The 26,247-nt window shown below is 42.3% G+C and overlaps 1 protein-coding gene across 1 annotated transcript in view; it reads right to left on the reverse strand.

Annotated features, from left to right (window-relative positions):
- LOC124713953 (protein henna) overlaps nucleotides 1–17,535 on the reverse strand; it is a 40,618-nt gene extending 23,083 nt beyond the window's left edge. Inside the window, exons 1-2 of the mRNA XM_047242985.1 lie at nucleotides 17,379–17,535; nucleotides 11,997–12,125 (exon numbers count right to left, since the gene is read on the reverse strand). Coding sequence (XP_047098941.1) covers nucleotides 11,997–12,125; nucleotides 17,379–17,426 — 177 coding nt within the window. The 5' untranslated portion in view covers nucleotides 17,427–17,535. The remainder of the gene's footprint in view (nucleotides 1–11,996; nucleotides 12,126–17,378) is intronic.
- Between the last annotated feature and the right edge of the window lie 8,712 nt (nucleotides 17,536–26,247).

Here is a 26,247-nt window from a genome sequence, read left to right on the forward strand (position 1 = left end):
ATTGCTGTAAATTATCCCAATGCGTTTCGTAGTCGTTACTAGAAACATGGGCACCACGACGCACTGCTACGTCCGTTTGTGTAATGCACCAAACTGGCTCTGTCTCCGTTCTCCGGCATAGTGTGTTAAGCGTTTATCTGTATCATTTGGATGACCGATGAATACTTACTCAGCTTAGCGTTATGGGTGCTTATGAAACTGAAAGCAAACAGAGGGTACTGGCTCAGAGTGTATCCTATGTAGAATACCGTCAAGATGGCCGCAGAACCTCACTTCCACGTTCACAGTCAACAGAAGCACCATTGTGGACTGTAAAGAGGTTTGGTATTTGACTCAGTACAAGGGTTAGTCATAATGATCAACTCGAAAAAATAGTGTAATCTAATCAATTTCTTGTTTCTTTGTGGCTACATCTCTGCAGTCCTGGTACACATTGAAACACGCGCGTACAGAACCACGGAACGTCGCTGGAGGAACCAAAACAAAATGGTACAAACCGCTCATAAAGTGGAAGGGGAACAGTGCTACAACACACACAGTATTTAGGTGACACTACCTATGTGGTCAAATAAATTTCAGTGAAGAAGAATGGAGAGCCATCTCTCTGTGAAGCACTGTGAATAGCAATAGAAGTTTAGGCCCGTGTGCTTACAACCACGGCTAGAGGGGAAAAAGTGAAAATTAATGACATATAAGTTTCCAAAGTCTTGCAAGACATTTCGAACATGACAAAGGTCGCCGCCCGCTGATGTGCCGCGACTGCAAACACCCATTCACGAAGCCTGACGAAACGATGCAGCAGCAGGGATGTTGCTGCTGTGTAACGCTAATGCAGATCACTTCTTTATACGCCTTATGACCAAGGACGACTGCTGGGTGAATGCTATAACCCCAAATCGAAGAAACAAATCAGCAGGAAAACCTGAGGACACACCATCGACGAAAAAGGTGAAGGCTCATACCCTATTGTGGAATGTGATGCTGTTTTCTGGAACTGCCATGGTGTTGTTCTAATAGATTATATTTGTAAGGGGCAAACCGTCACAGAACTGCTGACGAGATTAAGAGAGTCCGCCAAGGCAAAGCGTTGCGGGAAGCTGTCCGAGGAGGTAGTTTTTGCGACACTGAAACGGCCCAGCTCACTCTGCACGAGACAGCCACAAACGCCGCGTCTTTGGGCTGTCAAATTTTGCCTTGTCTCTTGTATTGTCCTGACGTGACACCCAGTGAATCCTTCCCATTTCTTCGGATGAGGAAGCCATTGCGTTTCAGGCATTTCCAAAATGACGATGAGCCGCTTTTCGAGGTAGAACGATACTTGAACGAGCAAAACGCAGACTTCTACAACCAAAACTAACTCCGCCATCGAGGTTCATGGTCGCAGATTGAGACGATGCAGTCTGACGATTAGAAACTGCATATCGTGCTACGGGTTAGATGCTGGCGCTGAAATATTATTAGACAATTAGGATTCTAGCCGGTTACCTCTGTGTCCTGACGCATTAGTGTGCGTTATCATATCGACTACGTAGTCAAGCTGAAGTATACGTAAATTCATTATAAACATGTAGTACTTGTACTACAGCGATAGCATACCCTGAAAGTGGAACGTCTACTTTCCCCAGTGAAAGGGAATTGAAGCGGTTCGACTGCAAGTGTTGCTGTCATTCGAAGGAAAAGCCAGTTGTTTTGCAAAACATGTGAAAAGGAGCAATAAGCGTCGTAAATAACGTGCACGCACATCACATTAGTAAGCAAAACAGTTTTTAATTCTACTTAACGTAAACACGTACTGAACCACCATGTACGATGCTTTACAAATAAAGTGAAACGAGTTGGTGATAAAACCGCTTAAACTAGAGTAAGCTTAAAAATAAGATTCCCAATATACTGTAATGTTTCCAATTATTTTTCACGAAATTGAAGTAAAAACCTGTTTTTAAATAGATTTTCTGGAAATTACAGTCGCTGATGTATTATTAAGGAATTTAGTCAAGGTCTGTTGTTATTCACACTCGTTCCACCTATAAAACATGCACTGAATCTGTAGTGCACGGTACACTTTTTATTTACTCATAGCGGAGGCATAGAAAAGTTTCTCAAAAAGGAACCCACAGTTCAAAATAAGTTCTTGATCACTGACTGAACAACATTCACACTTCTGATTATCGTATAGTCGCTATTTGATGTCTCACTGTTCACTGTTCCTCGCAAAATAAGTCCTCAGAATTTAAATTTCGTTGCTTGAGCTGGAAGATCGTAAAATTCAAGTTGACTGAGTGAATCTTTCATTATTAATTGACTACACAGAGGATTCACATCTGTGGCAACTGTTTTCATATTTCGACGATTACCGCATAAAACATGACATGCTGTCGAGGTGTTTCACCACCTGTTACGATAAGTCAGAAACAATTTCTCTTTTACAGGAACAGAAGCCATCTGCCACGATAATGATAAGAACAGAAACTACCTTGAAATACGTTTGTTTACAGTACTGCAGTCCACTCATCCTTCTCAAAGTAAACACACCGAAAAACAATAACAAAAATCTTAATAGGCAATTTCGAGAACTTAATGGAAAATTTCACTAGAAAGGGCTATTCGAAACAACTTTGGAGGAATTTTGTGAATGGCTTTCTAAGCACTAGATCTGTAATATAACAATAACAATTCTAATAATTATAATTTCACTTCCCTTAAATAAATACAAAAATTATAGGAATAATGTAATCGGAGAAATAAATGTAAGAAATCCTCTAAAATTATACACCTCTCATAAATTTCTGAAATATGAGAACTCCAGGAAACCAACTGAGATAGAGGAACAATTACAGAATGACAGGCTGCTGACGTCAATGAAAATAAATTACGAACCACCTGATCAAATATTATTTGCGCTTCGTTTGCCTTGCTAACAGATGACACAGAACATGTTGTTAGAATGTGTCGTTCTTACATCTTCTTCGTTGTGGGAACCACAGCTATAAATTTATTGAATGAAGGCGACAGTTTTCTTCTCATTTATTAAGACCTCTTCTTAGTCACAGACTTAGTTGCGGCTTATATCGCTATTTTCGAGTGGTTATCCGATGTAAACTGCCACAGGCATAAGATCACAGAGAATTCATCCGATGTGCTATTGTTCGTGTTGTTTTACGAACTACATTAAAAATGTTGCCGTTCCTGATGGTTACACACAGTCAATGCACTTAATACAAAATATTTCATCAGGCGAACAGCCGCAATTGAGGAACACATTAACAGAATGAAAATGCCCTTCAGTTGCCAGTAATTTCTCATTTATATCATCATCAGTTTCGAAACCTATAGCTTGATCTTCTAATGCCAGGACATAATTATGGAAACATAATTGTGTGGTAGTCGGACAGTGTGCCGCGATGGGTCACACCCCGACAAACAAACGAAATGGAGCGTAGGACCACCAACTGGGGCGCCTGCCTCGACAGCCGACACATTTCCATTTCCATAATTGTTTGGTGACACCTGAAGATGGTTTAGACTTCGAAACCGGTCGTGTAATAAATAAGAAATTACTGGCAATTGAAGCAGATTTTTATTCTATTACGATGCACTTAAGGCTGGAAATACCTTTGCATGTACCTGTTTCCCATCTTAAGTGCTCCGATTCTTTGTAAAACCATCTCGAATCGGAAAATTTCTAGTGTAGCTTATAAATAGTAGCACATCGTGTGTGTTCGCTGCCATCTTTATGCCTGTGACACCTCACGCTGGGAAAACACTCGATAACTATGCAAGCCGTAACTATGTGTCTGAGTAAGAACAGGTCTTCATAAATATTACAACCTGAATCGAAAATCGCCGCATTCAGCTAAACAGCCATTCGTAACAGCTACAGTTGTATTGCTTTAATGTTGACCAATGTCTTCTGAAATTGCCTCATCCCCAATTTCAGGCTGTTTATTGCGACGTTATCTGTCGTGATTACACAGCAAATATGGTTTTAGCTTAAGTATGCATCTGTTATTAGGATGCTGAATTGTATAACGTGATGAAACCAGTCACTGGCGTTAGAGCCGACGTCATCTGACGCATCAGATGGCCTTGACTAATTTACGGGGGATATATGTAGCTGTAGATTTAGATCCAAAATCACAGCGATGTACATTCTCAAAGATGAGCAGCTTCCAGAAATTCACATTTTAAACCCTTTTTCACACGAAAAGCATGAAAATTTGGAACAGAGGGTTCAATTCTGTAATAGTTTTTCCGGAACACAAGCTCTCGCTAGAAATGTAAAATATTGGCATCATTGGCTACGTAAAAGAAAAAAAGCCAGGCACGAGTAGGAATCGCTCTCTGATAGTTCCTTACGAACTTAATTATCTATATACACAATTCATCCATCCTGAGAATCGAGAATCTTGACCATTTTTGTCTGCTACTTACACTGATGAGGGCAAGATATCGGTTCCGGGAATTAGAAGGCTTTGGAGAATATTTTAATTTTGAATTTGAAGTCGGATACAAATGACAAAAGAAATATGTTTTATGCGATAAGCTTACAAACTAACGACTTTCTGAGTATTTCCTTTACTTATACTGAGAAATCTTGCTTCTTGCCCACTTTCATGGTACTAGGTCAACGAGAAGTACCCTATAGGTTTTGATGAATGAGTTTACGAGTACCAAATGTCTGAAATAAATGTCCCTATCTTTTTGTTACATTGACTTAGAAGCTTACGTTTTTATCCTAAGAAGGGACGATAGACCTACGTGCGTGACATAAATTTCAACTTGATACTCTTACTCACCTCCCCCCATGAACCATGGACCTTGCCGTTGGTGGGGAGGCTTGCGTGCCTCAGCAATACAGATAGCCGTACCGTAGGTGCAACCACAACGGAGGGGTATCTGTTGAGAGGCCAGACAAACGTGTGGTTCCTGAAGAGGGGCAGCAGCCTTTTCAGTAGTTGCAGGGGCAACAGTCTGGATGATTGACTGATCTGGCCTTGTAACAATAACCAAAACGGCCTTGCTGTGCTGGTACTGCGAACGGCTGAAAGCAAGGGGAAACTACAGCCGTAATTTTTCCCGAGGGCATGCAGCTTTACTGTATGATTACATGATGATGGCGTCCTCTTGGGTAAAATATTCCGGAGGTAAAATAGTCCCCCATTCGGATCTCCGGGCGGGGACTACTCAAGAGGATGTCGTTATCAGGAGAAAGAAAACTGGCGTTCTACGGATTGGAGCGTGGAATGTCAGATCCCTTAATCGGGCAGGTAGGTTAGAAAATTTAAAAAGGGAAATGGATAGGTTAAAGTTAGATATAGTGGGAATTAGTGAAGTTCGGTGGCAGGAGGAACAAGACTTCTGGTCAGGTGACTACAGGGTTATAAACACAAAATCAAATAGGGGTAATGCTGGAGTAGGTTTAATAATGAATAGGAAAATAGGAATGCGGGTAAGCTACTACAAACAGCATAGTGAACGCATTATTGTGGCCAAGATAGACACGAAGCCCACACCTACTACAGTAGTACAAGTTTATATGCCAACTAGCTCTGCAGATGACGAAGAAATTGAAGAAATGTATGATGAAATAAAAGAAATTATTCAGATTGTGAAGGGAGACGAAAATTTAATAGTCGTGGGTGACTGGAATTCGAGTGTAGGAAAAGGGAGAGAAGGAAACAGTAGGTGAATATGGAATGGGGGACAGAAATGAAAGAGGAAGCCGCCTGGTAGAATTTTGCACAGAGCACAACATAATCACAACTAACACTTGGTTTAAGAATAATGAAAGAAGGTTGTATACATGGAAGAACCCTGGAGATACTAAAAGGTATCAGATAGATTATATAATGGTAAGACAGAGATTTAGGAACCAGGTTTTAAATTGTAAGACATTTCCAGGGGCAGATGGGGACTCTGACCACAATCTATTGGTTATGACCTGTAGATTAAAACTGAAGAAACTGCAAAAAGGTGGGAATTTAAGGAGATGGGACCTGTATAAACTAAAAGGACCAGAGGTTGTACAGAGATTCAGGGAGAGCATAAGGGAGCAATTGACAATAATGGGGGAAATAAATAGAGTAGAAGAAGAATGGGTAGCTTTGAGGGATGAAGTAGTGAAGGCAGCAGAGGATCAAGTAGGTAAAAAGACAAGGGCTAGTAGAAATCCTTGGGTAACAGAAGAAATATTGAATTTAATTGATGAAAGGAGAAAATATAAAAATGCAGTAAATGAAGCAGGCAAAAAGGAATACAAACGTCTCAAAAATGAGATCGACAGGAAGTGCAAAATGGCTAAGCAGGGATGGCTAGAGGACAAATGTAAGGATGTAGAGGCCTATCTCACTAGGGGTAAGATAGATACCGCCTACAGGAAAATTAAAGAGACCTTTGGAGATAAGAGAACGACTTGTATGAATATCAAGAGCTCAGATGGAAACCCAGTTCTGAGCAAAGAAGGGAAAGCAGAAAGGTGAAAGGAGTATATAGAGGGTCTATACAAGGGCGATGTACTTGAGGACAATATTATGGAACTGGAAGAGGATGTAGATGAAGATGAAATGGGAGATATGATACTGCGTGAAGAATTCGACAGAGCACGGAAAGACCTAAGTCGAAACAAGGCCCTGGGAATAGAAAACATTCCATTTGAACAACTGATAGTCTTGGGAGAGCCAGTCCTGACAAAACTCTACCATCTTATGAGCAAGACGTATAAGACAGGCGAAATACCCTCAGACCTCAAGAAGAATATAATAATTTCAATCCCAAAGAACGCAGGTGTTGACAGATGTGAAAATTATACCGAACTATCAGTTTAATAAGTCACTGTTGCAAAATACTAACGCGAATTCTTTACAGACGAATGGAAAAACTGGTAGAAGCTGACCTCGGGGAAGATCAGTTTGAATTCCGCAGAAATATTGGAACACGTAAGGCAATACTGACTCTACGACTTATCTTAGAAGATAGACTAAGGAAAGGCAAACCTTCGTTTCTAGCGCTTGTATACTTAGAGAAAGCTCATGACAATGTCGACTGGAATACTCTCTTTCAAATTCTGAAGGTGGCAGGGGTCAAATACAGGGAGCGAAAGGCTATTTACAATTTATACAGAAACCTGATGGCAGTTATAACAGGGAAGCAGTGGTTGACAAGGGAGTGAGAGAGGGCTGTAGCCTCTCTCCAATGTTATTCAATCTGTATATTGAACAAGCAGTAAAGGAAACAAAAGAAAAATTTGGAGTAGGAATTAAAATCCATGGAGAAGAAATAAAAACTTTGCGGTTTGCCGATGACTTCGTAATTCTGTCAGAGACAGAAAAGGACCTGGAAGAGCAGTTCAGCGGAATGTACAGTGTCTGAAAGGAGGGTGTAAGACGAACATCAACAAAAGCAAAACGGGGATAATTGAATGTAGTCCAATTAAATCAGGTGATGCCCAGGCAATTAGATTAGGAAATGAGACACTTGAAGTAGCAGATGAGTTTTGCTATTTGGGGAGCAAAATAACTGATGATGGTCGAAGTAGAGAGGATATAAAATGTAGACTGGCAATGACAAGAAAAGCGTTTCTGAAGAGGAGAAATTTGTTAACATCGAGTACAGATTTAAGTGTCAGGAAGTCTTATCTAAAAGTATTTTCATGGAGTGTAGCCAACGATGGATGTGAAACATGGACGATAAATAGTTTAGACATGAAGAGAATAGAAGCTTTCGAAATATGGTGCTACAAAAGAATGCTGAAGATTAGATGGATATATAACGTAACTAATGAGGAGGTACTGAATAGAATTGAGGAGAAGAGGAATTTGTGGCACAACTTGACCAGAAGAAGGGATTGGTCGGTAAGACGTGTTCTGAGGCATCAAGCGATCTCCATCTTAGTATTGGAGGTCACGTGGAGGGTAAAAATCGTAGAAGGGGACCAAGAGATAAATACGCTTAACAGATTCAGAAGGATGTAGGGTGCAATAGTTACTCGTAGATAAAGAAGCTTGCATAGGATAGAATAGCATGGAGAGCTGCATCAAACCACAACAAAAAATTGTTGTCGGCGGGCTTAGTGGTTCAGTGGCAATTCGCGTGCCATGAAACGGGAAGATATGAATTTATGTTGGAGGGTAGTTGTAAATGGAGCCTGCAGAATAGTGCAGAAATTCCAGAATGAGTTTTTCACTCCGCTGCAGAGTGAAAATCTCATTCTGGAAACATCCCCCAGTCTGTGGCTAAGACATGTCTCCGCAATATCCTTTCTTCCAGTAGTGCTAGTTCTGCAAAGTTCGCAGGAGAGCTTCTGTGAAGTTTGGATAGTAGGAGACGTGGTCTGGCTGAAGTAATGCTATGAGGACCGGACGTTAGTCGTGCTTGGGTAGCTCAAATGGTAGAGCACTTGCCCGCGGAAGGCAAAGGTCCCAATTTCGAGTCTCGGTCCAGCACACAGTTTCAATCTGCCAGGAAGTTTCATTTCAGTGCACAAATTTTCTGTGTTATCTTTAAGAAAATGTTGCCCAAGTGCTGTTCGTGTTCACTGAGAAATGCTGAACTACGTTTAACTGAGCCAGTGTTTACAACTGAAAGCAATGTGTGGAAGTGTATAAAGTGGAATAAGTGTGGCTAATTCTTATTAGACCCTCGAGCAGCGGTCTACATGAAGTTCGCGAACTATCAGTGTAAACTGTTCTGATAGCCGTCATTGGGCAAAGAACATCCTTTAGGAAAGCACACTACTACATAACCTTGAAGCCCAACGGACTGAAAGTGAGCAAACATGTTTTCGCGTGTCTATGTAACTGGCAGTGGAGACTTACCAGAATGACGGACGAGAAACTAGTTTGCTATGAAGATGCGAATAGCTAATACAAGGCAAGAACGAGATACTTGAGATTGATACGAGCTGCCGTTGCGCCTCGTGATTTACTGATTATATGGTAACTGAAAAAACAGACTAAGTCAATTTATCGCAAGCCATCGTAGCAGTCGAAAACCCCACAGAAACGTGCAATTCCTCAAGGGAGATAGATGGGAATAAATTGCTATTTTGTTTGTGAGTGGCCTACACATAAGCAATTTTTCTGTGCATAGTACGCATACAGTTCTTATCACCGGCTGTGGGTTTAGAGGGGTGAATTTGTGTTGTCTAGGGACACAGCAAAGAATAAAACTTAAGTGAAAACCTTATCCGTCTCTTCTAGCGTGTGTGTCTCGAATTAATGGGTGTTGAAGTTAGCTGTAAGTAACTTGTCGGTTTCTACAACACTTAATGAGTTGTTAAACAATTTCGAGAACTGATATACAGCGTGATTCCGTGATGACGGCATAAATTTTCGTGGATGATGGAGAAGGGTAAAGATATCAATTAGAGGTAATTTGTTTCTAGTTCGGAAATAATCGAGTGGAAAATTATAAGCTAATATCGTTCTGGTACCTCTGGCAGCAGAAGACGTGTATCGGAACTGTTTTTTCTAAGATTATAGGGATGGGGAATCTTGACGAACACCTATGTGTAGATGTTGGGATGATCAACTGATCCATTGTAGGTGGCGTACGTTTTACTGATATGATCAATCCTGGTATACAATGTCGGTACTGTAGTAGACTCCAGTACATGTCTACAAGTTGAAGTAATAACATTGATCAGCCCTAACCAAATGGAATTGTACCCGGTGACGGAACTTGCAGACATGATCTTCGTGTACGCGCAAGCAAGTGAAAGCAGCAGAGAAGCGCAAACTTTGTATAGAACCAAACACCGGACTGCAAGACATCCTGCTCACACCATGTTTCCAAGTCTGTTCCAGTGATATCGTGAAACAGGTCAGTTGGTACCACAGCACAAGGACCAGGGAGGATGACGAACTACACGGACTCGCGACTTTGAAGATGCAGTGCTTGCCTGAGTGGGTGAGACGCTTGCAATCAGCTCTCGATCAGTTGCACGTGAAATAAATGTTTCGCAGAGTACTGTGTGGCGAGTATTACGGAAAATTCAGCTACATCTCTATCGGCCACAGGAAGTGCGTGCTTTGATTTCTGCTGACTCCTGACCTTGTGTTGTTTTCAGCCAATGGTTGTGCAGCGCCTTTATTGGTAGATTCCTGAAGCGATGCGGCCCTTCAACAAAGAAAATTGCTTACAATACTTTAGTTCGTCCTGTCTTAGAGTATTGTTCGTCTGTATGGGACCCTTACCAGTTGGGTCTGATTCAAGAGATTGAGAAGGTCCAAAGAAGAGCGGCAAGATTCGTGACTGGTATATTTAGCCATCGCGAGAGCCTTACAAATCTCATAGTTTGAAGTGGGACACACTTGCAGATAGACGACGCGCTAAACGGAAGGGGCTGCTCACTAAATTCCAAAATCCGATCTTCGCCGAGGATGTAGAGCATCTATTATTACCACCAACTTTCATATCGCGCAATGATCACCATTCAAATATAAGGGAAATTAGTGATCGTACTGAGGCGTTCGGACAGTCGCTTGTTCCTCTCGCGTTCCGCGAGTGGGAAGGGGAAGGGGAATATGACTTTGGTGCGAATAGTGCCTTCCGCCACACACCGCTTGGTGGCTAGCGGAGTACATATATAGATGCAGATATGTAGATGTAGTCGATCCTCACTTTCCTGCGTATATACTTTTCACGGTAGAAGCCTGTTTCACCAGAAACGGAGGGCCAAATAGTCGCAGTCATGTTTAGGGCGATGAGAATGCACACGTACACCTGTGAAGAGCCATCTGCCAACGGATGGGAAGGCGCAGGCAGTGATTACATATTAGGTCCGTTTCTTCTTCCTACTCGCTTAAATGCTCCAGTGCACACAGTGTTTACCAGATACATACTACCCAGATCTCTGGAACGGGTCCCATTTGTTATTCGTCAATGTATGTGGTTCCAACACGATAAAGCTCCACTTCAGGTTAAACTGAGGGTTCGTGGATCAGGCAGTTCCTGAAACGGGGGTAGGTAGAGGAGGTCCTGTTTCGTGACGAGAACGTCCACCTACCTGGTCTCACTTGATTTCTTCTTGTGCGGCCATATTAAGAGCCTGGTGTATGAGATGCCTGTCGAGACTGAAGTGGACCTCCTGGTAAGAATTCTCGCTGCATGCTACGTTGTTCAAACGACACCGGGGATATTAGAAGGGATACGACAAAACACTGTGCGACGATGCCATGCCTGCATTGACGCTGGGGCACCATTTTGAACAACTGTTGTAAATGTAGCGGCTTATGAAACTTGTGCAGGTAAATGGAATTCATTATCACTGTACCGTAGACTTAGGATTTTCGATCTCTCTGACATTAAGTTACTTCTTGCAGCTTACTAATCCATCAACAGGGGAAATTATCTGATATTACCGGTGACTATTCAGCTGGAATTCTGTACATAATCAGGGTTCGGTAGCTGTGGCCCTTAGTTTGAGGACTGCGCGAGGCTAAGGAGGAACTTGAGTAGATTTTCGCCTTACCCGAGTAAGGTCGCTTATCTCACATTGATACATTTAACGCCGACCGCCGTGACCAGCGGTTCTAGGCGCTTCAGTCCGGAACCGCGCTGCTGCTACGGGCATGGATGTGTGTGATGTCCTTAGGTTAGTTACGTTTAAGTAGTTCTAAGTCTAGGGGACTGATGGCTTCAGATGTTAAGTCCCATAGTGCTTAGAGCCATCTGAACCATTTTTTTTTTTTTTGGATACATTTACCCTTTTCCATCATCCTTGAAAGCTTGTAACATCTTCACAGAATCACCCTGTATATGAACGCTTTCGCGGCCGCACTGAGTTTCCTTAAAATTCTTCTGAATTTGTGATTGCGACGTTTTATAAAACGAACCAGTGTTACGGGCACTACAGCTAGTGGCCTTATTATGTGACGTACTCTTATGAAGAGCACTTGTAATAGTGAATGAAACGTTTGTTCGGATTACAATATGGCGCGCTCAGCAAATCAGAAGTACTTCACGTGAAAAAAGAAAAGAATTGGAGAAGGACTCACCTCGAAGAGCTTGAGGCATTTGGCGAGCCCGCCGACCTGGTCCTTTTCTCCCGGCGAGAAGATGAGGCAGATGCTCTTGGCGGAGTCGAGGCCCTCCTTGATGTAGTTGCCTCCCGTCATTAACATCGGCTACAACACAAAACACACCGCAAACTTTACAATTTCATCAGACTTTTCATGCAAAGCAGTAATCAAATGACGACTCTGAATAAAATCAAAAGATTTGATCAGGCAAACATCTGCAACTAAAGAACATATTAAGAGAATAAAAAATCCGCTTCAATTGCCATTAATGTCTCGTTTATTGCACGACTGGTTTCGAAGCCTACAGCTTCATCTTCAGGTGCCATCAAATAATTACGGAAACATAAATGTTTGGCGATGAAGATGAAACTCTGGGCCTCGAAACAAGTCCTACATTAAACAAGAAATCACTAGCAATTGAAGCGGATTTTTTACCCTGTTAAATCAAAGCGTTGTAACACACGAATGATGCTGTCTCTAAGCGCTAACCTTGTCCGCGAATAACGTTACTAAACACACACACACACACACACACACACACACACACACACACACACATAAACACGTACTAACATATGCAGGAGAATAGTAAGAACATACTGTCTTTAAGGGACTATGCCTAGTAAAGCACTGTATATTAAAAATCGACCTCCGAGTACAATAAAATAAGGCAGTGAAAAAGAGTGAAATGAATAGCTCACTAGTAAGTTATTTATATTCTAAAGTCGATGTCACTTTCAGATTTACGCGTTTCTCACGCCAAACTGGAACAACAATAACCTACGGTTTGCTCATCTTTATCTCTGATCACATACACAACGTATTTTTGTCATGGCACAAACAAATTGAGTTTATCTGAGTTCAAACGCAAGGAAAATGTACACGACCGTTACTTGACTCTATTGGCAACACAGATAACGGAGCACATTTACTATGATCAGATTGTGTACGAACTTTCTAAGTTGAATAACGAGTCTTCTGTCAACGTTTTATAGAGAGAGTGCGAAAGACACTATTAATGACTTGGCTGACGTATAAAAACGTTAAGCTTGTCTTTCCCAAACTCGAGCCGCGCGGTCAATGGCGTCGTGCCACGGTTCGCGCGGCTCCGCCCGTCGGAGGTTCGAGTCCTCCCTCGGGCATGGGTGTGTGTGTTGTCCTTAGAGTAGGTTAGTTTAAGTTAGACTGAGTGCTGTGTAAGCCTAGGGACCGATGGCCTCAGCAGTTTCGTCCCATAGGACCGTACCACCACCACCCAAACTCGTCAAGAAAATAAGCCTGTTCTGCAGAATAAGACCAATATACAGCTTAGTACTGAAGCAGCCACAAGCCGAATACTGAGTCAAAAATCACAGAGCTCTATGCAATCTGATATTCTGCAATCTGTTAAATGAACCGATATATTGAGAAGGCAGAGAGACGAGGGTTTGCGCCAACAGGTTATCAAGGAACCTGAAACACGGTTCACTTTGCCTTATTTCACATCATAAATACTTATCAAAAATACTTTCATGCCAGTTATTGTAACTGTCCGAAAGGAAGTCATAGCATCGAATGGAAACTGAATTACGCACCTTTGCCTCGTTAAAGTGGCTCTTGGTCAGCTAAGTTAGTAGGTATTTTAAAAACTACATTCCCGATCGCAGAATTTAAAGTGCATATTGTGGGATAGTTCACCATCAACAGTGTGCTGTACTCTGGTCATAAAATATTGTGAAAAGTTCGGAAGCTAAGCCATGGCAGCATGGCAGCGATGCACTGTATGGTCTTCGCAACCGCGTACAGGAGTTAGGCTCTTCACTTGGTCAGATTCCCTAGGATGGGACGTCTTTGCAACACCAGGATTTATGCAAAGTTTGATACATTCAGCCACGGCATATAGCCACAAAAACCAAACCAACTCATAAAAGCGTATGAACAGTGACCCAAGAAGCGTTCAATAAAGAGACTATCTACTGAGTTATTAAGAAATCCAGAAAACTTTTAAGTACTTCGTAAAATCGGCGCTCATGGACTGTGTATGGATATTAATTGATCATGATCGCACCATAGCAGGAGATGATAAAACGAGGGCTGAAATACAACATTCTGTCTTCTGAAATTAGTTCAGCCGAGAAAATCACATCATGGTTCCCACCTTCTTTCAGCGTCTCAAGGGCGAAAAAATAATAGTTATAGAAATAATTGAATCAGAAATTGAAAAGCAACTGAAGACTTTTGATAGAGGAAAGGTCAGTGTACTTGATGGAGCACCTGTTAGATTCTGTATCGAAAGTATCTTCTACCTGCAGTTCACGGTAGGCCATTGGAATGAGGGAACATCCTGTGTGTTTGAAAATACGAATCGGCTGTTACAGTCTACAACGGTCACAGAACATATGCAAGCAAGTATTACAGTCCTGCCGGCCTAGGTGACCGAGCGGTTCTAGGCGCTACAGTCTGGAACCGCGCGACCGCTACGGTCGCAGGTTCGAATCCTGCCTCGGGCATGGATGTGTGTGATGTCCTTAGGTTAGTTAGGTTTAAGTAGTTCTAAATTCTTGGGGACTGATGACTTCAGAAGTTAAGTCCCATAGTGCTCAGAGCCATTTGACCATTACAGTACTACGCCATTATCGCCAGTTATCTCTTAGAATAGGCGAATGTGTTTATGTATTTCGACGTTTGGGAGATAACAAAAAGAGTGCTTGTTGAATATTGGATCAGATACGCAGTTCAACTGAAGACTTGTTAAACAGGACAGGTATGTCATTCTTGTTGGAGAGACAGCGTCAAACATAAAAGTCATTATTGCCATCCCTTCGGGAAGCGTGGCAGTTGTTTTAACGTTCGCATATTTGTAAATTACCTCGCGGACGATATCTGTGGCTCTCTGAAACTATTCCAAAGAATATAGAGATCAGATCATTAGCAAATTGTTCCGAATAACAGGAAAACTTGAAGAACACAAGCGCTTGTGCCAAGACTGGTAGCTCAAATGGTTCAAATGGCTCTGAGCACTATGAGACTTAACATCTGAGGTCATCAGTCCCCTAGAACTTAGAACTACTTAAACCTAACTAACCTAAGGACATCACACACATCCATGCCCGAGGCAGGATTCGAACCTGCGACCGTAGCGGTCGCGCGGTTCCAGACTGAGGCGCCTAGAACCGCTCGGCCACACTGGCCAGCGACTGGTAGCTGCCCATCAACATAAGTAAATCTATTGTACACAAATAGACGAAAAGACCACATATTGGTTGATTATGTAATCCACGATTAGTCAGTGGGCCCCATCAAATTGTCAAACATCTGAAGATGATTTTTTTATTTCGGGTCAAAAGCGCAGCACACAACATCTATACAGATTATATTTTTCACGAAAGATTATGCGAAATGACGAAATACAAATGACAATGAGATACACCAGAAAAGTCTTAAAGATTGTATCATTCACCTATGAAGGTGATAATTTAGAGTGAATCAGGGGGAGATGGTAATCGGGCAATGATGCCTATTTTCTGCTGTTACTTCACTGTCTCAAGAGAGCTGAGAACCCAGTTGTTCACTGCTTCCTAGAGTCGAAGTCTCGAGAGACATGCGGTAGGTGCTGTTGTAATGGATATTTTTCCTCTTTGGGAGACAAAAAACTGCACTATGTATTAATATTTACGCTGTAAAATAATCGCAAGAATACTTAAAAACGTGTGCGTCCAGTTACGTCCAGTTCGCTGTCATACTGGAATACGTATTTCATCCTGATACCTGGGTAAGATGCCATATTTTCTTTGGGGAAAGATGGACACTCGTGTACCTATTTTGTTCATTTATTTATGTGCAGATGATGCCTTGAGATTACGAAGACGCGTCCTGTTGGAACTAACATTCTTGGTGGATCTGGCAACTCCGAATCCAACTCTCCTAATGAATCTGTAAGCGCAGAAATTGCATCCAAAAGTGTTACGGCTATAGCAGGAACCTGTACCTCGTTTCAAGAGGTTGCACCGATACCAGTCTTTGAAATACCGGGGAAAAGGAGGAATAAAATGGCATCGGTGTTGACAGACCAGGAAACCCTACAAAGTTTAAAAGCAGCACAACAGAAAAGGACTGACCCAAAAAACGTTCTCCAGTCACTAAACCACACATAGAATTTTTTTTTAAAAAAATCGACTACCGAAGACGACTGTATTGTATGTGAAATGAACTACTATGAAAAAAGCGGACCGTATGTGAACCGGATTCAGTGCATTCACTGTAAGAAGTGGCTGCACAAATACACACAGAGGAAGCAGATAATGTGTAGCGACTGTGCTCAAAACAGTATATGTTAGCCGTAGAACGGTCGGTAATTGCAATACAAACTTTTACTTTGTATTACTTGGCGATAAAAAAGTAATAAAATTGCAGATGTTACCAAATTTATATTGCAATTTTACTCCGGCCTTCAGGGTTGGCTGTCTAGTAGTCTAACCTGTGCCAAAAAATTACTACGGGACACGAAAGTTATGACTTTATTATATACATCGGTCTTTAGTTTGAAGAAACCTTGCCAAACATATGTGATTAATTTCGTCTGGAAAATTTCAAATTTCCCATCATAATTTCATGAAGAAGCAGAAAGTCTTCCCCTGACGTACTATACAAAAACTCGTCTGCCCAAGATATCAATATTCTTTGTCCATCTTGGACCCTTATGAAGTTGAATTAACAAATGAGATGGGGATGATTCATGTAAGGATTGCGCTATTCATCACGAGTTTGTTTAGACTGTCCTAGAGCCTCACAAATAGACACTACTAGAAAGAAATTGTGAATAGTGGAGAACCTTTCTCTCAAAACTGTAAGATCCCACGTTCCAGTACAACTGAATTATTTTCGGTAGCATCTCAAGTAATGACCACGAGAGCAAATAAAAAGCAACTCGGAGCTGTAGTTGGATACCGACGACCGTTGGATGTAATAAACACAGCCGGCCGCGGTGGTCTGGTGGTTCTAGGCGCTCAGTCCGGAACTGCGCGACTGCTACGGTCGCAGGTTCGAATCCTGCCTCGGGCATGGATGTGTGTGATGTCCTTAGGTTAGTTAGGTCTAATTAGTTCTAAGTTCTAGGGGACTGATGACCTAAGATGTTAAGTCCCATAGTGCTCAGAACCATTTGAACCATTTTTTTTTTGTAATAAACACAGAAGAAAATGATACTGGTCTACACTCTATTAAACACAGTACGATGGCTTCCGGAATACTGAAGTAGATCGTGCCTTCAGAGCGTTCTCTATACTATCTTTCCAGGAGTAGCTGTGGGCATCGTTTGGAAGACACTAGGCGAACTACTGGTGTTTGATGGGAGCACCTCGTAATGTAGTTTTAACTTACGTCATCGATGATCTCTTCCCGCGTGTGCGGCAGCTCGGAGAGCCCCATGGTCAGCGAGAGTGGCTCTGGCGCGCGAGCTGCTGTTGTGAAGTGGACCTACTGCGGACCGGCTCCGTGCTGTCTACGACGCCGGCGCGCTCACCCAGTTATATATACGACTGAGCGCCGGCACGCACGACCCCCCTCTCCTACGGCGAGGCCGGTAAACTAGATCCGATCAGCGTTCTCCGCAGTGGTTTTTACCCTTCCCAGGCGCGGGCGCAATTTCCCGCCGCTGTCTGCAAAAGACGGACGTAGTGCAACCTGCCCCAGAGTTACGTCAGCCAGTTACGCGGGAGCCACGGCTGGAGATCCCCAAATTACGCTGCACTGGCGGTCTCCAAACCCCCCTCTCCCTCCCCCTCTTTCGCCCTGTCGCCAGTTCCAGTCTATTACGCCTCTGCAATTTTTTCAGACACAAAACAAGAAGTGGACAGAAGCCTCACAGGACAGCACAGGCCCTGCCACCTCTTTCTCCGCGGAGAGCGCGGATGCTGAAACCACAGCGCTTAACCTTGACAGAATGTGGTTCCCTGTTCGGACCATCACAGTATTTTTGTGTACCATTTCTTCTCGCGAAAATACAGTACCATACCTGCTTACGCATTTCTCGAAAACATTCTGAATTGCGATTGATATACAGGGCGTTTCACAATTAATATTACACATTTCCAGAGGTTCTAGAGTCGACTTAATAGATCAAGTTTTACGTAGGAACTCATGTCCGGCAACGTCATCCAACGACGCTACGGACCGTCAAAACTATTGGCGCCGTCGCCTGTAAATTTATACAGGGTGGTCCACTGATCGTGACCGCTCCAAATATCTCACGAAATAAGCGGCAAATGAAAAAATTACAAAGAACGAAACTTGTCTAGCTTGAAGGGGGAAACCAGATGGTGCTATGGTTGGCCCGCCAGATGGCGCTGCCATAGGTCAAACGGATATCAATTGCGTTTTTTTAAATATAGGAACCCAAATTTTTATTACATATTCGTATAGTACGTAAAGAAATATGAATGTTTTAGTTGGACCACTTTTTTCGCTTTGTGATAGACGGCACTGTAATAGTCACAAACATATGGCTCACAATTTTAGATGGACAGTTGATAACAGGTAGGTTTTTTAAATTAAAATATAGAACGTATGTACGTTTGAATCACATCCTCTGTTATGCCAATCCTGCCTGGATATCTGCCCCCCCCCCCCCCCCCCCCCCCAAAATTCTATAGGTCCCTCCAGATCCTTGAGCATCATGCACTCCGCCTCGCCTTCCGTATATGCCTCCTGTCCCCCACGTGGATCCTCTATGATCTCATATCTTTCCCCCATCTCTTCTGGTAAACCTTCCGCGATGTAAGGTCGTGGTCCATGAAACTCTTCAGCTCCTAACGTTTCGTCCAGAGCTGCGCTGGACATCTTCAGAGGGGTGTTTCTCCTCCGGTGAGTCTTGCCGACAAGACTCACCGGAGGAGAAACATCCCTCTGAAGATGTCCAGCGCAGCTCTGGACGAAACGTTAGGAGCTGAAGAGTTTCATGGACCACGACCTTACATCCCGGAAGGTTTACCAGAAGATATGTCATCCGGTTGTGAAAGCCTTCATACTATTTCCCCCATCTGCTCCTATTCCTCGCACATATCTGCATCCTCTACAACTCCCGCCGCCTTGAACCCCCTCACCCCCTGGTTGCTCCTCTCCTCTCCCATCCCCGCCCCCTGCCACGTCTTCACTGTTGTGTCCCCCCTACCCTCCATCTCTACACCCTACATCTCCTTTCCCAAGGTGGCTTCCATCAACTCCCCTTCCCGGATGATGCCCTCTCTCCCTCCATTTACCCCTCCTATCAACTCTGATCCTCACTCCCCCTCCTTTCCTCTGTCCTTTTCCCGGGCTCCCTCTCCCCCACTTCCATCCTCTTTCTTCCCCACCTCCCCTCTCTTTGCCCCCTTCTCTCCCCCGAGTCCTTTTACATTTCCCTCCTCTGCCTCCTCTCATTCCCTCTCGCGTCTGCCCTTCTCGCCCTTTATTAGTCCTCTCCCTCCTTGGTTCTGCCCCCCCTTTTTCGTTTTTTTCCTTCCTCCCTCCTTGTTCTTCCCCCTCCTCCAGGTCCCCCCCCGCCACCCATCTGCTTTTGGCTCGGGAGTGTCATCTTTGTGCCGCCACTTTCGTGCAGTGTTCTACATTGAGTGTTCTACAGTGAGTGTTTTACAGTGAGTGATCCGTGTTGTGTTTTTGGGAAGTGTTGCGAACGGCCATCATACTGTCACTGGGTGTGCCTTATCTCTTGCGAACAGAAACCAGACTGTCGCCGTGTTTTTTTAATTGTGTGTGTACTATGTTACTTGTCTGATTCATGTGTCTTTTATTAACGTTGCCAACCCCTTTTGCTTTCTGTTTTAACTTTCCGCATTTTTCTGCCATTTTACACTTGACGTCACCGTTTTATCGCCTGTTTTTCTTGTTTCTTTTCTTCTTCCGTTTTTTAAAATAAAAGTCTGTAGGCTGTAGAGCAGCGTACTAAGCTGCTGCCAGCCCGCCCCCTTCGGGGGGAATTGAAAATCAATAAAGGAAAAAAAAATACGTTTGAACATTTTATTTCGGTTGTTCCAATGTGATACATGTACCTCTGTGAACTTACCATTTCTGAGAACGCATGCTGTTACAGCGTGATTACCTGTAAATACCACATTAATGCAATAAATGCTCAAAATGATGACCGTCAACCTCAATACATTTGGCAATACGTGTAACGACATTCCTCTGAACAGCGAGTAGTTCGCCTTCCGTAATGTTCGCACATGCATTGACAATGCGCTGACGCATGTTGTCGGGCGTTGTCGGTGGATCACGATAGCAAATATCCTTCAACTTTCCCCACAGAGAGAAATCCGGTAACGACAGATCCGGTGAACGTGCGGGCCATGGTATGGTGCTTCGACGACCAATCCAATACCGCTTCAACCGCACGCGAGCTATGTGCCGGACATCCATCATGTTGCAAGTACATCGCAATTCTGTCATGCAGTGAAACATCTTGTAGTAACATCGGTAGAACATTACGTAGGAAATCAGCATACATTGCACCATTTAGATTGCCATCGATAAAATGGGGGCCAATTATCCTTCCTCCCATAATGCTGCACCATACATTAACCCGCCAAGGTCGCTGATGTTCCACTTGTCGCAGCCATCGTGGATTTTCCGTTGACCAATAGTGCATGTTCTGCCAGTTTACGTTACCGCTATTGGTGAATTGGTAAACGGTCCATTTTAAAACGGGTAATGTATCACGAAGCAAATAACGTCCCCACTGACGGAATGTTACGTGATACCACGTACTTATACGTTTGTGACTATTACAGCGCCATCTATCACAAGGCGAAAAAAGTGATCCAACTAAAACATTCATATTTCTTTTGGTACTACACGAATATGTAACAAAAAATGGGGGTTCCTATTTTAAAAAACGCAGTTGATATCCGTTTGACCTCTGGCAGCGCCATCTAGTGGGCCAACCATAGCGCCATCTGGTTTCCCCTTTCAAGCTAGATAAGTTTCGTTGTTTATAGTTTTTTCATTTGATGCTTATTTCTTGAGATATTTGGCACGGTCACTATCAATGGACCACCCTGTATATATACTGGGCGATTCCCTGATAATGTTACAGACTTTCTAGGATTGTGGAGAAGGGTAAGTATTTCAATTATTTGAGATAAGGGTCCCAGTACCGGAAACGAACTAGTCGAAAGTTATAAGCGAAAACTGTTCTGATGCCTCTGACAGTGGAAAACATGTACTGGTACTGTTGTTGCTAGGGAAATCAACTTTCAGAGATGGTAGTATGGACGAAAACAAGGAAAAATGTCCAGTAAACATGGGCTGTAAAATGCATTCCTGAGGAGCTATAAGAACCTGTTCGTCTTCGCTACTGTGAAACACGTCACCTGTATTGAACAAGTGGTCGTAGCTTTTAAGGCATGCATTTTAGAGCCCATGTTTACTGGACATATTTTCTTGTATTGGTCCATAGTACCATCTGTGAAAGTTGCCTTCCCTACAGTCTTAGCAACAACATTAATAGTACCTGCTTTCCACTGTCAGAGGTATCAGAAAGGTTTTCGCTTATAACTTTCGACTAGTTCGTTTCCGGTACTGGGATCCTTATCTCAGATTGACACATTTATCCTCCGGCATTATCCTAGAAAATCTGTAACATCATCTCTCAATCGCCCTGCATATATATTCGTTGAAAGACGTTGGTGCCTATAACTTTGACGCTCCGTAGCGTCGTTGGATGACGTTTCCGCACATGGATTCCGATGTATAATTTGATCTACTAAGGCACTCCACAAACTACAGAAATGTTTAACATGAACTGTGAAACACCCCGTATATCTTATACATCCGCAATACTAAAGACGTACCAATAAGTTAATCTCTTTTCACGGAGGAGCTAACGTGACGTCGGTTTTATTTATTCGTTCGTGTTAAAGATATCCCGTTGCAAAAATAGTTTCAGAGCAATTAAAATTGCATGAAAGGATAAATAACATACAAATGAGAACACAACAGACGTAGCACTTGGCTAGATCTGTTGCGCACATTCCTATACCTGTAAGATCGTCCACCTGTCAATACCTAACAAACTTTTTAAAAGTTTGTAAGATACTGTAAGAACTGTTCTTCGGCACACATGAATTAGCTCTCCTTCGGCTGATCATTGCCAGCCAACTTTAAATCTTGACCTAGTCGCGCTAGCGCCTAGTTGATTCAGAACTTTTCCAAGAAGTCTGGCGCCGCCCGGATCCAGCAGGGAGTTATCTGGAGAATTTTGCACTGTTGTGCTGTCTTCAAGACCATTTTCTCATCTTGTCTGTTGCGGGACGGTGTATTAGACCGGCAATACTGTTTGGTGACTGCTTCGGCACCGCAAACTTAAGCACAGGTTGTAGATATTCGAGCAGTCGATTGAGATCTACCTACGATTCGTTCTTTTGGCATAACGGTCGCAACTTCTCAGTATATTCTCACTCCCACAGCCATCGTGCATTTTCACGGCTTCGCATGTCTTGGGTGATCTGAAATGTTGAAAAATAGGCAGACATTTTGGGTAATTGCTGATATTTGATTTATGGTCATAAAGCCGTGGTTTAAGGCATAATTCTCTGCCTAACGTTTCGTCTTCCACCGCTGGAGACCTCATCAGATGCTTTAACGACTCAGAAAGTTGTATAGACTGAAAAAAGCTCAGCAAGCCGAACTGTCTGTGTATATATCGACGCAACGGTCGCTTCGTGACGTCATCAGGCCGCTGCCTGAACTCACGGAGACTCGCTGACGTATGCATCGGAGCTTGTAGTGGGGAAGAGTTGGGGCTACGGTATTTGTTTTATTTAGATGTAGAAGACGAAACATTAGGCTGAGAATTATGCCTTAGACCATGGCCTTATGTCCACAAATCAAATAGCAGCAATAACGCAAATACCGGCCGTCAAAGTGTTCATTCTGTGAGAGTAATATTTGTTTATTATCATTCAGAACAAACGCAAAAAAGGATGTTGCTCCATTTCAGCATAGCTTCGTTACTTTCTCACAATGCTTTTTATTACAGTCTAATCATCTGAAACTGTAGTTCCAGTCACTCTGATAGTAACTGGCGTACTCATTGAAAACTCTCCACAACTGCTCAGCACCAGGTGGGGCAGTTTTTTTTTATTTTTTATTTTGATGGTTTATGAAGTCGCGCACACGGCGTCAGCCAAGCCCTACGCCAGAAATTCGAAGTGTCTTATGTACCAAAAGATCATTTATACAATTTCCAGTAACACTGAAGGCCAATTTTCGCTATGATTTAGTGGGCCAAAATAGAGTTCATTGTCCCTCACAGATTGCCGACTATGTTTGTACGTAAACCATGTTCATAATACTTTTATTGAACCGTTTTTACGTCGGGATATAAGGACTAAAACATACAAAAACGAAAATCACTACAAAACAGTCAGAATCAAAACCAAACAGAATGTGGTTCAAAAGATTGCATTTAATATGATCTTGAATTTTTCGAGGGCAAAGTATTTCTTAAGTTATCTTTTCACTTGTATCGATGTTTTACTTAATCAATATTAATTTAAAAAATATTCTTTTGGATTAAACAAATTAGTTATATCAAGATATTTTGACTGTGTACATCAACAACTATACTTCAGAACGTTTTTCAAGGAAAGAATCGAAAAGCATCCTCCACAAAATTTACTATTCCATAGTGGTTCTGACTTCCAGTAAATGTTAGTAACGCTGTGTATAATTTATACGAGACAAACCAAAAACGAAAAGTCGAATCACACGAAGAAGCGGATAAAGTAAATATAAGTAAAAAGATCGTTACGGAAGGAGACGGGTAATTTCAAGAAATTTTATGTAGTAGCCGAAAGTGTCTCATATGTTACATCAGAACCAACTTTTACTGCGCGAATGGCTGTGAAGGACAAAAGGTTTTCCTTCTAAAGCCACTCATTTCATTTTATGCTAAATGGCACGCATATTTGTCTTGGGGGTGGACAGTACGGCGCTAGACTTAACTGGCATGTTGGCATATTCCATAGGCAGAAACCCGAAGAGCTTTTTTGCTCTTGTTCCTTACTTATTCTTTCTTTTTAAGAGATGAATATCTTGGATTCCTAAAGGAACCCTACCACACACCAATCTCTGCGTAGGCTTCCGTCTGAACTGCGCATTCACCTACAATTCATGTCACTTTCAGTGGACGATGCTGCAAGGCATAGGACGTATAGTGGAAAATGAATGCCAGGAAAACGTTTTGCGATAGACGACACGTCCTCACGTGTTCTAAAATTAACTACATCAATTCTTGGAATACCTTATGCAGTACAATCTGTCTAGTGTGCCCTTTCGCCATACCTCTGTCACCGCTGCTTCCCAGGAGTTTGCATTTTCTGTATCTGTTGTCAGTCTCCATTGATAGTTCTCTAATAATCTCGAGTTCCGAGAGACAGTAAACTCTCTCTCTCTCCAAAAATTGAAATTTTTCGTTACTACAATTTCATTGAAACTTCGTTTGTTGCCTTATAAATTTATATCACTTTGGCGCTACCAGTTTTCTTTCATCATCGTGGTCAATAGACTCAAGTAAGCCTCGAAGGACTTTCTATACTTCTCTGTATGCATTGACTGTCACCAATCCCGAAACACAATTCTGAGTATTGGAGTTCATTATCCTAAGCCCTTACTTACTTCCTTGTCTCCGTTAATTTTAATAAGTTTCTGGAAGATTTCTAGAAAAATGTGTGTTATCTTCTGATACGGTTATGTACGGGACTTCCGCCTCTGATGTCACAGTTCTTTCATTTCCTGCTGCTGCGGTCTGACAGACAGTTGTTTCTCAACGTCGGCCTTTGTTTCCAGAGATCCGTACAAGGATGCGGTGCAGGAAGATCTCTTGGAGGCCATTTCGCTTCTTCGTACATACTTCTCACAATTTCCGCCACTCAGAATGCCACTTAAGTTTTAGAAAATAGACCTACAAATCAGAAACACTCATTAGACACGAAAATTCAATGAACGCCCTTACCTCGGTTTACTGTTCACTGAATTCCTGGGTTCTGAAAATACGTTTTATCTCTGCCATAAAGCAATTCTCAAATTTGGGTAGCGTGTCTGAATACGAAAATATTTTACAGCAGGTCTGTAAGTTATACAAATGTCCAATCACTTTGTTGAAATTGTTAAAATTCATGGTGAAACCTTTGTCTATCATTTATTTTGCACAATTCGCTACTAGTTTCGGTCAAATGACCATTATCAAGCTAAGTTGGCATAAACGGCAGCTTAACTTGGTAATGGCCACTTGAGAATTGTGAAAAAAAGGACAGCCGAAAGTTTCACCACGAATTTTAACAATTATTTGGCGGCTGAATACACCCACCTGCAAACATACATAAGTTTATTGAAAGGTACACATAGGTTCAAATTGAAGAGCGTTGCTACAAATCAAGACTATATTGAAAATAAGTCAATAATAAAAGGTACTGACTGATACTTCTTCTTTTGTACCAACGTATGTGGTTTGGTAGTACTGCCTTCATTTGTAGTTTGTTTTAGACTTGTTTCGTACAGGTATGAGATTCTCTTTATTTGCTGTTTGTAAGGAAGGGAACAATGAGAATGAAACACAAACAACGAAGTCTACTATTAACAAGAGTGTAAAGCAGGAATGCAGTCTTTCCTTCCACTGTCCATTATGTGCATGGAAGAGGCAATGTCAGAAATAAAAGGTTCTGGTTGGAATTAAAATTAAGGGTTAAAGAATATCAATGATAACATTCGTTGATGATTTTGTTATCCTCAGCGATGAAGAATTACGGGAAACAGTGAGTATCGGATATGGACTGACAGCAAATCGGATAAGACGACTAGCGGAAATGTGATTAATGATAAACGCAACGTGTAAATCGGGAACCACGAAAGGGACGAAGTAAAGGAATTATGCTGCCTCGGAAGCAAAATAACATATGGCGGATGAAGCAAGAAGGACCTAAAAAAACCAGATTAGCACATCTTGGTCAAAAGATTTGAGGAAGAAATTTTTGAGAATGTACGTTTTGGAATGTACGGAAGTGAACCGTGGACTATTGGAAAACTGTAAAAGAGGAGTATCGAAGAATTTGAGATATTGTTATTGGATGTTAAAAATTAGCTTTGCATAAAATGAGAAATGAGAAGGTTACCCGCAGAATTGTAGAGAAATATGTGGCAAACACTGACAAAAAGAAGGTACAGGGTCACAGGACATGTGTTAAGACGTCAGGGA

Source organism: Schistocerca piceifrons, chromosome 1 (genome assembly GCF_021461385.2).
Source record: "Schistocerca piceifrons isolate TAMUIC-IGC-003096 chromosome 1, iqSchPice1.1, whole genome shotgun sequence".
Taxonomy (NCBI): Eukaryota; Metazoa; Arthropoda; class Insecta; order Orthoptera; family Acrididae; genus Schistocerca; species Schistocerca piceifrons.